The sequence below is a fragment of the Lagenorhynchus albirostris genome, chromosome 13 (genome assembly GCF_949774975.1).
Source record: "Lagenorhynchus albirostris chromosome 13, mLagAlb1.1, whole genome shotgun sequence".
In the NCBI taxonomy this organism is placed as follows: domain Eukaryota; kingdom Metazoa; phylum Chordata; class Mammalia; order Artiodactyla; family Delphinidae; genus Lagenorhynchus; species Lagenorhynchus albirostris.
The window spans coordinates 60,669,652-60,682,733 of record NC_083107.1 but is presented as its reverse complement, the minus strand read 5'-3'; the positions used below and the strand labels follow the sequence as shown (position 1 = coordinate 60,682,733).

The following is a 13,082-nucleotide window of genomic DNA, read 5'->3' as shown; positions in this document are numbered from 1 at the left end:
TGAAAAGAATTCACAGTGTAACTTTAAAGGAGTCAGCCTCTAAATTTAAAAATGCAGGGATGACATGTGTCTTGCACTTGTAGTAGAAGTATTCAGAACCAAATAGTGCTGGGTATAAGAGAGCGCCTCCTTTACGTTTGTATGGCCAAGAAGCAAATGAGATGGGGAGGATGGCCAACCAGAAAGTGATGAGGACACAGCCGAAGACCCTGAACCTCTTTATCTTTGCAAATGACTTTATAAAAAATTTGTTTTTGTCTGCGTTGGGTCTTCGTTGCTGTGCGCAGGCTTTCTCTAGTTGTGGAGAGTGGGGGCTACTCTTTGTTGCGGCGTGCAGGCTTCTCATTGCTGTGCCGTCACTTCTTGCAGAGCACGGGCTCTAGGCGCGTGGGCTTCAGTAGTCGCAGCACACGGGCTCAGCAGTTGTGGCTCACAGGCTCTAGAGCACAGGCTCAGTAGTTGTGGTACACGGGCTTAGTTGCTCCGCAGCATGTGGGACCTTCCCGGGCCAGGGCTCGAACCCGTGCCCCCTGTATTGGCAAGCCGATTTTTCACCTCTATGCCACCAGGGAAGTCCCTGCAAATGACTTTTGCATTCTATACTTGAGCAAAAATGTAGCCATTGACTCAACATACAAATACCAGGAAAGCTGAAGTTACTTTTGCTCTTGGCATTGTGGACTAGTGTGAAGTTCGTGCTTTGGAGGCTCTGCCACTTACTTTGTGACCTTGGCCAAGTTTCTTAGTCTCTCTGTTCCTGTCTCATCTGCCAAGTAGCAATGCCGATTTCGTCTCTTTCGCACAGGAGTGGGAAGGGGTGTGAGCACGAGGTGAGGCGTGGCACCTCACGGAGAAGGTGCCTAGCTGGTAGATATTCCTTCACTGCTCTAGCATGATCATGAGAATTGAATCCTTAATAAGAAACACCATCCAGCAAAATGTTTTTCTTATAAGTCTTTACTGGTATTTTTTACCTGTGAATTATACTAATTCAGATTTCTTCTTAACAATCATGAGACAAATATTTTCTTTGTGGCGAGTAGGTTTGTTCTTGCGTCGGAGACTTTATTCTTGCTGTTTCCTGCATCTGGGATACCCTTGCCCTGCAGTTTGCCTGCCTTCCCCCTTCTTTCATTCAGGTCTCCGTGCAGGTGCCATGTCCTCAGGAGAGACCTGCGTCACCCACCTGGCCAGTGCATTACAGTCGTATTGTCAATTCTGCTTCAAAGAATTTGTCGCCGTCTGGCATTATGCTGTGTAGTTCTTTGTTTATTATGTTACTCCTCTAGAATGGTAAATCCAAGAAGGCAAGCAAGGACTTTGTTTTATTCCCTGCTCCAGGCCCTGTGCCTAGAATCCTTGGCACATGGAACTCATTCAGTAGATATGTGCTGAATGAATGGGTGAAAGAAGGATTCATAGATTGCATCTCAGCTGGTACCATGAGGTGTGTCTCCCAGGACCCCCTAGTGGCCACTGTGATACCCTAGGCTGATGCCATAGCTACTGCAAGACTTCAGATTCTAAAGGAGTGAGGTTTTAAAGGAGGGAGATTACCAGAGTAAGGTATGGGGAAAACAGTGATCCCAGACTCTTCTCCTCTTAACTCTATGTTCTATCTGCTAAATTCTGTGATATTAGTTCTAATCCAAATTTGAGTTCCCTTAAAATAGCTCCATAGTTGGAACTCCCAAGAATTGTCTCAGAATGATGATGGGTTGCCTGTGTGCATGTATATGTATACGTGAGAATTGGGATAGATTTCAGCAAAGCACAGAGTACCCAGCAGCACTGACTTTGTATTTGCCTTTTTAAATTTACTGGTCCATTTTACGTGGCCTGTTTTTCCATTAATAAGTGTGCAGCATATCTGCTGTTATTATTTTTTTTCATTTATTTTTGCGGTACGCGGGCCTCTCACTGTTATGGCCTCTCCCGTTGCAGAGCACAGGCTCCAGACGCGCAGGCTCAGCGGCCATGGCTCACGGGCCTAGCTGCTCCGCAGCATGTGGGATCCTCCCAGACTGGGGCATGAACCCGTGTCCCCTGCATCGGCAGGCGGACTCTCAACCACTGTGCCACCAGGGAAGCCCTGCTGTTATTTTTAAATGGCCATTTTAAGAGGTTTTGAAAGAGGAAGAATGCTTCAGTGTCAGATGTGGGAGGCTCTACAGAAATTAAATAGCTAGAATGAGAATCTGGCAGTCTAATTTTTCTTTTTTTTTTCTTTTTCCATTTAGTAGTTTTTCATTCGTCTTTGGTTTTCTTTAAATCTGTGTTTAAAGCAGAAAACCCTTGAATGCATTTGCTGCTTGTAGATCATGATTTTACTTTTCCTGTTGACATATGGACCTGGAAAAAAGTCTACAACTGGCCAAGATGCAGGTTAAAGTGACTAGGATTGATACAGACTTGCCATTATTATTGTAAAGTCCCTTTAATACTGGGTGACCCTGTCAATATTTTGAGGCTAACCTCTTAAAGAGAGATAATTAATATGATGAAACTAGCTTATTTCCCTTAATTACCTCTGTTGCAAGTGATCCTGTCACTTTAGTCTTTCTATATCTGGGGCAGTTGTTTTTTGTTTTTGTTTTTTTTTTTAAGATGCCAGTTGCAAAGGGGCAACCAGACTGAAAAGGTTGTTAATTAAGTTAAGTACTATATATAGACTTGTTAGACATCATAGGGAAAGAGTAAGGAGAGGCTTCTCTTCAAATGGATAAAATTTAAAATTCAGAGGTAATGTCAGAAAAGCCTTCTAAATGATAGAAAATATATGGTGTGTCTGTAGTTTTCTCCTTATTTTCTCCATGGAAGAGAGATGGAGTAGAGACACAGATGAATAAATGAAGTCGACTGTAAGAATTATTTAGAAACAGGCTGAGAAAGAAGGTTTTAGAAAAACAATTCCTGATGCTATGGTAACCATAGTTGGGTTCAAGTGACAGGCTGATGATGGGGAAAGGGAAGGATGCTGGGTGAGTGTTCTAGATTATCTGTTGAAAAGTGAATAGAGGGTAGGATGAAGAGGAGAATAAAGCTAAGACACTTAACGATTACAAAATAAAAAAAAAGATTTAGATCTTAGAAATCTAAATTCTTTGAAAGCATCACTTTACAATTTGCCAAGTCAGTATAACAGGCTTGAATCTTCTGCCTGCTAGTCATGAACTTAACAACACATCCTGGAAAAATTAAAGTAAAAACTGTTAGAAATATGAGGAGAAGTTGCTGGTTCATAGTGGGAGATTTTTTATAGATCCTTCTTGGAAATCAGGTAAAAAATGTAAGATGTAAGTGAGCTGAATGTCATAATTAAGCTTGATTTAATAGATTTGCAAGTTTGGATTCAATAAACAGAGAATACATGTCCTTGCCAAGTACTTGTGTATTCAAAAAGTTGGCCATAGGCCACATGTACATACACGCATGCCAAAAAATCAAAAACAAAAGATAAACTCAAGAAATTAACAGAAGTAGAAAATTGTATAGCCTACATTTTCTGGCAACAGGGCAGTGAAACTATAAATTAAACTGAAAAGGAAAGCCAAGGAGAAAGAAAGGAAAAAGGAAAGCCATGCAGAAATTTATTAGCGCTGTCCTAAAAAGTCCTTAGTTAAAGAAGAGATCAAAACTGAATTAGAAATGAGTTACATTGAGAGTAGTACGTATCAAAAATTAGAATATAACCAAAGCAATATTTGGCTAAAGTATTAAAATCATAATTAAAGTTATTCACACTTCTGAGAAAGTAGAAGAGAAAGTGAACTAAGCATCAATTTTAAACCTAGAGAAAAGCCAGGTAAACAATCTGAAAGACAAGGAAGAGATTCAAAAACTTGAGAGAACCCATGAACACATAAACCACAAAAAAGAAAGCTTGCTCCATAAAGCCTGAAATGAATTTGTAACTCTAGATGAATGAGGTATTTCTTAATGTGTATATTTCTTAATATATATAAATGTTATATATATTTCTAATATATGTTAGTATAGATAATTCTAAAAAAGGTGGAACACCTGAATAATCTAATAACCAACAAAGAAATCTGTCCTTTCCTCCTTTAAAAATATACTGAGTTCAGATAGGTTCATGAGTTATATGAAAACATCAAAGAATAGATAATTCCTGTGGTATATGAACTGCTTCACAGCCGAGAAAGAGGTAGAATGATAAACAGGTCATTGAAAAAGTTAGTATAACTCTGGAACTAAGACCAGATGAGGCCAGCACACACACACGAAAAGAGAGAGCTCCGGGCTAATACTACTCAAGCTTATTAATCTAAAAATCTTAAAATGTTAGGAAGTCACACCCAGCTGGATCTTTAGAAAGAGGGTTTATTCTAAGAAAACGAGGCTGGTTTAAAATCTACTAATTGATTATATCAGTAAATTAAAGGGAAAGCCGATATGAATCTTGAGAAAAGTTGAAAAAGCATTTATAAGATTTAGTCCTCTTATGTGGTACCTTATGTGGTACCTTATGCCACGTGTGTTACTAAGGCAGGTCTTCAGAAGTAAATAAATCTCTCAGGGCTTGAGCTGCAAAATACATATCAGTCAGTGACAATGTTGGGACTGTTAAAAGAAACTTAAAGAGCAGAATAACTAGGAAGATCTAATATGTTGGGTTTTAATGAAAACATCTTTCTTTGAAGCTTATGTTTTAAAAATCTGATTATACATACCAAATATTTTCTAGAATGAGAATGTAATAGAATGTGATACAGAATAAGTTAATTACAGCACATTAACAAGAGCAGAAATTAAGTTCTGTTTGCAGTTAAAGTCATAGCACTCTTATTAATTATGAGACCATGTGTTTGTGTTTGACAGATAAGAGATCTACTCAGTGTGCTTTACACACTCCATCACCCATACAGCCACGATTTGCTTTCTCCTCCTCAGCTCTTTGATTTGTTCTGCCCACGCTGGTGGGGATCCAGGAGTGGAATTCCTCTTAATTGTGTTCTCTTCTGAAGACAGTTGCTTGGGCTCGTAATATGAAAATTGGATATACGTATCCTCTGCATATCCTGCTGCAACCACACCGGCCTCTTGCTCCTCTTGGGACGTGCAGGAGTGCAGTAGCTGTGCCCTCTGCTGGGATGCTCTTCTCCCAAGTATCTCCATGGCTCACCCTTCACTCCTTCAAATCTGTCCAAACATCAGCTTCCCAGTGATGCCTGTTCCAACCAAATTGTTTTTTGTTTGTCTGTTTGTTTGTTTTTTAATTTATCTTTGGCTGTGTTGGGTCTTCATTGCTATGCTCAGGCTTTCTCTAGTTGCAGCGAGCAGGGGCCACTCTTCATTGCAGTTTGCGGGCTTCTCATTGCAGTGGATTCTCTTGTTGCAGAGCACAGGCTCTAGGTGCGCAGGCTTCAGTAGTTGTGGCACGCAGGCTCAGTAGTTGTGGCACACGGGCTTAGTTGCTCTGTGGCATGTGGGATCTTCCCAGACCAGGGCTCGAACCTGTGTCCCCTGCATTGGCAGGTGGGTTCTTAACCACTGTGCCACCAGGGAAGTCCCCCGACCAAATTGTAACTGCCCCCCACTTCTTCCATGCACTCTAATTCCCTCTTGCTCTGTTCTATTCCCCCACCCAGCACTTATCACCCTCTGCTACTATATAGTTTGCTTATTTATAATATTTATTGTTTATTTTATATCACCCTCCAGTGCCTTGTAAACTGTATAAGGGCCAGGATCTATGTTTGTGTTCCTTGTGGTGTATCCCAGGCGGCTGGAACAGCAGGCACTCAAGAAATATTTTTTAATGAATTTACTAGAACTATGAGTATGAAGGCTCTCCTGTGCTATCTTTTGATTAGACAAGAAATAGTTACACAAGGAAGATGGATGGTGAAATGAAAGATACAGCAATCAAGGTAGAAATGACCTGAGGGACACTTGATTTTGGAAATAGACCTACTTTTGTAATATAAAGAGCTAAGTGGACTGGAAGTAAGGAAGCTTGGATTCTTGCTTTAATTTTACCACTGACCTTAGACACATCGCTTGAATTCTTGGGCCTCAGGTTCTTTATCTACAAAATAGACTAAAATTTTTAGTTTAGAAGGCTGAACTAGGAGACCTCTTGCATCTAACCCTGCTTTGTGCTTCTTTGTGGATTTTACTTTAGGAAAGACAGAGCTTATGAACGTACCCCAATACGACATGGCATTATTTTCACCCAACATTTTCCGAACTCTTTCCACTCAAGGTCATGAGGCCATGATGATGTGCTTTTGGTTTATTTCAGACTTCTCTTTTCTTTTTTTTTTTTGAGTTTAAAAAGGTATTATTATAAAACAAAGGTATCTTTATTTTAAAAAATAGTGATAAAATATGCATAATGTAAAACTTGCCATCTTCACTATATTTAAGTGAAGGCATATTAATGCCACAGTTCAGTGGCATTAAGTACATTCACATTGTTTGTGCAACCATCACCACCATCCATCTCCAGAACGTTTTTTTTTCACACACACACACTATATTTTATTTTTACAAGAGATAAATAGACTGACACCAAGCATTGTAAATGGATGACCACAACAAAAGCAACAATGATTGCAATTACCAAACACGAAACACACTCATGCTATGTCATAATATTGACATTCAGTCCAGTAATCCTCCACAGTAACAGCTCCTTTACTTTGCAGTGAAAATTGATTTGTATATTTTTTGCCTCTGAGTCCTTGTGGGATTTTTTTTTTATTCAAACAGAAAGTCACAAAAATTATAATCATCCTCATCAGTTCACTCAGTCCCATGTAATTAATTTTTTTTCATCTTGATCTTTTGTTAGCACTTTTATGAATTCATCAGTTTTCCATTAGAGTTCTGAAAATGCTTCTTCATTTGGTTCAGCACTATAGTCAGTTACCAGAAACCTGTACTTGTCAGAGTCTTTTCCATGAATTCCTTGAAGATGAAACCCTTTTATAGGAACATTTGTGCAAAAGCATCAGAGTACACCCAGAACTGTCTGTAAATGACAAAAGACTTAAAAATGACCACGGTTAAAGATTTGGTGACAGTTCATAATAATGCAATTGACAAGGGCCTAATGTGGCTATAAGTTTCTTAAAAGCTTAAACCAAGAACCTGAGCTATGGACTGGGGCTCCAGAAGGTAGGGCTTTGCTTGATTTATTTTTCTTATCTGTAAAATGGAAGTGCAGCAATAGGTTGGTGACATAATACTGTAGAAAGGAGAATGAGGTCCATTTGATGGATTTCTGCTAGGGATAGAAACACACCAGATGCCATTTCGGGAAATTACATGGGAATTTGGCCTCAATATCCATCTTGCTAAAGCTTTCATATCATCTTAATCTGTTCATCTCCTCAAATTTCAGAGCTTGGAGGTCGAGTTCCTCCGTGGTGACTGTCATGCATCTTGTCTTCAGTCCCCAAAGCAGCCATTAGGTATTTGTGGGCCTGTTTTGGTGTTTAAATGTACACTGTTTTCAAAGAACGGCCCTTAAAACTCCTCTTAAACTTAAAGATCTTTCCATTGGTCAGTGACTGAGCCCGGTTTTCAGAGTCTCTGCGTCACATAGGCATCTTCCCTCCGCCTTTCTTCACCTGGTCTATGTGCTGGACATGGATTGTTCAACACAAGGGAGGGGACGGGCCGATGGAGAAGGCAGCTTCCACCTCTCGCTCTGGTGTCATGAGCAGGTCTCAGGAAAGATTTCCATGGGCGGCTTAGCTGTGTTTGAGGGTTCTCACCAGATGTCTGTCCCTCCTGTACTCTTTGTTAGTTAGTCTATCATCAGGGCTGCCTGCACTTATGGGGAAAGTGCCCCATGCTGCCCCTGGGCCTGTGCTAAACTCTTTCTCTCCCATTTAGAAGAGAAGCCAGATTGCTCCAAGGCCCGCTGTGAAGTCCAGTTCTCTCCGCGTTGTCCTGAAGACTCCGTTCTGATCGAGGGTTACGCGCCCCCCGGGGAGTGCTGCCCCCTCCCCAGCCGCTGCGTGTGCGACCCCGCGGGCTGCCTGCGGAAAGTCTGCCAGCCAGGATACCTGAACATACTTGTGTCCAAAGCCTCAGGGAAGCCGGGAGAGTGCTGTGACCTCTATGAGTGCAAACCAGGTATGCACGGGCTTGGTCCCAGCAGCCTCGCTGCTTTGCATCAGAGGGCAGCAGCAGCCAGCCTTCCCCCGCCCCCCGCCCCACCCTGGCCACTTGACAGTGGGACGCTGCAAACTTGCTACTCTGGGCTAACAGCAGCCTGGCTTCTGCCCTCCAGTCAGAGAACCAGATAATCCACTGGTACAGAAGTGCCTTCAGAGAGGGACCCTGTCTTTTTCTCTTCTTCTTTTTTCTTCCTTCAAAGTATGCTTGATGGGGGCCGTAGGGTTAAAACTTATGGTACTGTGGTTGCCTGCTTCATCCCCCCAGAGGAGGTCGTCGTCCTCATTTGCAGATATATCTGTCACTTTAAAGTATTACATTTAAAAACAATCATCATACATAAAACAAAGTTATTTTTAGATAAATATATGCATCAAAATGCCAGACATTTTATAATGAAATACTCAGCCCCAGTCTTCCTCCTTGCCAGCTCCCCACCATCCGTCTGTTAGCTTTATAGCATGTGCTAAGTCATCTTTGACTGTTTACTCAACTTCTTTGCCACATTTGTTTTGTAGTCATGTCCCAGCTGTTTCTGGATCTATGGTATTTCTAACATCTCTGTTCTTGTGGCTGCGTTTCTGATGTGGTCTGTGAATAGGTCTGGACTGCAGAGGTTTCCTCTTCCAAAGTTTCTAACCATGGGTCAGATTTTTTTTAACTGCTTGGTAAATGCTCAAGCCAAGCAAGCCCTTGTTCGTCTCTTGAGCTGTTTCATCAGAAATGCCTTGGGCTGGTCGTCACCATCCCCAGAACCACCACTGGTTTAACTCTCTGTCTTTCTCTGTGTCTGCATCTTAACTCTTCAGTGTCTTGTTCCCTTCTTTTCTTGAACAGAAGATTGGGGTCATATTACAGTTCTCTAACGTTGATGGAAATGAAAATGCCAGTGCTAAGACAGGGTTTCCAGGAAGCAAGGAGACTACAAAAATTTGAAGAGCCAGTGTTTCGTTTGGGGACTCAAAATGCAAGGAAACGTAACGGTGAATGGTGCCTCTGTTTGCCCCCCAGTTTTCAGCGTGGACTGCAGCACTGTGGAGTGTCCCTCCGTTCAGCAGGCCGTGTGCCCCCTGGACAGCTATGAAACTCAAGTCAGACTCACAGCGGACGGTTGCTGCACCCTGCCAACAAGGTCGGTCCGTCATTCGTTTTTTACGCTTTCTCCTCTGTCCTGTGTGTTAGCATCACGAAAGGCACGGTTTCAGGCATGCCGTTTGTTTTCTCCAAGGGTCAGAGAACCCTAATATCCTCCTGTTTCTATGGAGAAATCACTGAACGGTTACTATGACTTGGTAGTTCCATGTATCGTTCCTGGGGCCAAAGTCAACTGTCCTCAGGTTAAGTCCCTAATCCTTAGAGGTTCCTCAGGTTGGGGTGCCTGTGCACTTTTGCAGGCTGCAAACTAAACAGGCACGTGTGTCCCTCAGTCTGGAGCCGGGGAGGCAGCAAGGTATCGATCCATAGTGGGCATGTCATTTTATCCTGTGCAGTGAATCTTACAGGTGTTTAACCATTGTTTCCAACGGGGTGAAACACTGCATGCGTCATAGAATTGCTCCCCAGGGATCCTTGATGTTTGCAATCACACCTCTACCCAGACCTATAACTTGCTGAGGCAACAAGGAGTTTAAATTCCTATAATGCTTTCTGGAGGAACAAGCACATCTCTCTTTGGCTTGATGGGGAAAAAGCTGCTGTCAGTTTAGTCTTAGTAGCCGGACATCCCCTTAACCCTGCAGGGCCAGACTTATTCCAGAACGCAAGGGTCCCCAGGCCCCCCCATCCTTGACAGTCTTCATAGCACCACCGTAGAGCTGGTACTTTGTGCTTTGCTTTGGGAAAGACCGTGCTTGGAATCATGGGGTTTACGTTCTATTTCCCCTGTTGAGTGCCCTCCCCTCTTCCCTACCAGGTCCTCCCCTCCATATTTCCCAGGTCACTAAGTCATGATTTTGCCTAAGCCATCTCATTTCTTTGAACTTTTGCTTTACATTTAATATCCAGAGTTAACATGGTACCTTCCTTAACCCCATATCTATGCTCTCTCTCCCTCAGTCCCTGTGCCAGGCACTTAGCATCTGTGTTTGTTGCATGAGTAATTGTGATTAAACAAGTAGTTTGCTAAGGTAGGAATGTGTATGGTCTGTAGTTAAGGAAAGTATCAGTCATTTGTCCATGATTGAAGTAGACATCCAGAGTTTGTTCTGATAACTACTTTTTTCTTCTTCCTTCTCTTAAAACATGTTAATTCTTTGACATTTACTAGCTATTGTTGTGTCAGAAACCGTAGGATTCTCTCAGACATATTTTACAGGACTTGCCCTATCCTTTATAGTGCATCATAAAACAGGTGCAGAAATTTTTGTGAAGGTAACATACAGTGGCGTAGCACTTTCTTACGACACTACGTTGTGATAATTTATGTGAAGATGTTTGGAAAGGGTTGAAGTATTGTGCAAACATAAGGTATTACTAATTACTAAAGGAGGAAAATGGAGTATTACTAACAGTGACAGATGTCCCTTCAAGGTCTTCATGAAAAGGAAGGTGGCACATGATATTAAGACCATCTAATTAATCAAAACTAAGCCAGTTGTCAATTAACAAGACCTTTAGAGAGCAAAAGGGACATTTCTCAATTCACCGTTATAAATGTAACGTAGCACCATTTGTATGTAGGAGGCACAGCAGGCTATTTTTTTCACTCTAAGGGGTCGAAATGGATAGAAGCAACAGGAAGACATACTTAATTTCAATTTAAGGGAAAAAAATTTCTTACAACTAATGATGTACAGTCATGCACCGGGCTGCTTCCTGAGATAAACTGAGCTCCCTGGGGCCGGAGAGATTTCTTTCCGTCTGGATGGCCACCTTCCAGGAATGCTTAGAAGAAATGTTACCTTGGAAAGGAGGTTCAAGTAGAAGCCTTCCGTTTTTATCCCCAAGCTTCCGTGAGTCTGGTAAACATAAACCTTAGGGTGATTATTACGTATTGACCTAATTTTGACTTTGGCATTCAGGACCAAAGGATATTCAGTTAAAGGGCTCTAATGAAGAAATTGGAAGCATGGAGAAGGAAGCCATCCAAAAATCCCAGGGTAAATTATTTGCAGGGGGAGATAAGTTCTCACAGCTCTTTGGTTTCCTGTATTTTAAATAGTCAGTGACCCTTCCTCCCCTGCTGCCCCTTCTCCACATGCATCCTGTGTTCCCACCTGAACTGGATTCCCTCCATCCCCCAAGCTGTCTCGAGCTCTGGGCCTTTGCATTTGCAGTGGGCTCTTCCCTGATTGCCTTCCCCTTCTACAAACTTCTCCTCTTTCAGGACTACATTTCCTTCTCTTTGAAGTGTTTTTCAGTCTTCAGCCCCTAAAGATGACTTAGGTGTCTCTCCTCTGCTCCCTTGTAATCTAATTCCCATGTATCTCTTTTTTTATTTTTCCCCCTGTATCTCTTTATCATAGCCCTTTTCATAATACATGGAAATCATTGATGTTTTTTGGTCAGTCTCTCCTACTCTCTGTGCTTCTCAGGGAAGGGAGTATTTTATAGCCTCTGGTACATAGAACAGGACTTGATATAAAATGGTAACCGACATTTATGAATGAGTGAATGAATGAATGAATGAATGAACAGGCCCACTATTGGCCATGATGACTTATATGTTGAGGAAGAGAAAAATTATCTTCCTGCCATTAGGTGGTAATACTACTCCTTGTCTCACTATAAAACCCTTGCAGTTTCCCCCCAACCCCCTTCTTTATGGCCAGTCCTCAGTATTGCAGAAATCCTCCACTCCAAGCACTGGGCTCACCTCTCAAAGCATGAGATGTCTTTATCTCTCCATTCTACCTTTTCTAATAGTATTGTTCATCCTGCAGGACTCCCAGTTAAATTCTACTTTATCCACAAGGTCTTTGTTCTTCAGCCAACACCCGTCTCACTCCCTAGGTACTCCCAACATATCCTGTCCATGTTGCCAATTAATCGTATACTTCCTTGCATTGTTATGTAACTGTTAACATGGGTAAAGTCTTGTCTCACCAGCTAAAGGACATTTCTACAGGTCAGGAATTGTGTCTTCTTTCTTTTCCTCTGTGTATGCATTAATTATGAGTGAATCAGTAATGCAGAATACACTCAGACTGTGACTTAACCTAGTTGAGCATATTAAATGGGTTCCCACTTATTAAGGAGGATGACAGACAGGTCATACTTTGATAAGAGAATAAAAACCCAAACAATCGCGTGAAAGTGGAAATAAAAAGAAGAGAGTCTAATATGTTGTAATACTGGTAGTATTTTAAGAGAAGAAAACTACCCAACTGTATCCTTGTGTGTGATCCACGTCAAGGGTTTTCTCTTTGAGACCATGATTAGGTATAAAGAAGAGCATTTTAGAATATGCAAAGCCCTGTTATGATGACTTGACCTTTACCAGCATATTTATAAAGAGCACTGTTAAGAAATTAGAGCCATTTGAGATCAAAACTGATTGTGTGGCGAATTCAGGGGGGAAAGCCCTTTATAGTCAGGACAGAGTAAGGTAAAATATTGGAAACTTTAGCATTAGAGGTTTACCTTAGGTGGAAGTCACAGCCCTTTTTTTGTAGGACTTATTATACTTGCATAGACTAAAAAAGGAATTTGTGGACATTCTGCCCTCATCTTAAAGAATAAATCCCTCCTTCCTTCATTACCATCCAAATGGAATTGCCATTCCCAGTGAGACTGTGTCACCCATTAAGGCCCCTGACTGCCCTGTTTGGGTGTAAGTACTTGCTCACTTGGTGAATTTTCTTTTGAGTTGCCTGTTCTCAGTTCATTTATTCATTCAGTTATTCATTCATTCATGGAACATGAGCTGAGCTCTTCCAAGTGATAGATACTCCCCTCCAGATGTCCTTATGGTGCATGGATATCTCTTT

The 13,082-nt window shown here is 41.7% G+C and overlaps 1 protein-coding gene across 5 annotated transcripts in view; it reads left to right on the top strand.

Moving 5' to 3' along the window:
- Window positions 1-13,082, top strand: part of CRIM1 (cysteine rich transmembrane BMP regulator 1) — a 208,624-nt gene that overhangs the window by 88,242 nt on the left and 107,300 nt on the right. For 4 of the 5 annotated variants that reach the window (XM_060169094.1, XM_060169095.1, XM_060169093.1 and 1 more), the window contains exons 3-4: window positions 7,870-8,112; window positions 9,166-9,286. In XM_060169094.1, the coding sequence (XP_060025077.1) occupies window positions 7,870-8,112; window positions 9,166-9,286 (364 nt within the window). The remainder of the gene's footprint in view (window positions 1-7,869; window positions 8,113-9,165; window positions 9,287-13,082) is intronic. The other variant, XM_060169096.1, reaches the window with a different exon arrangement.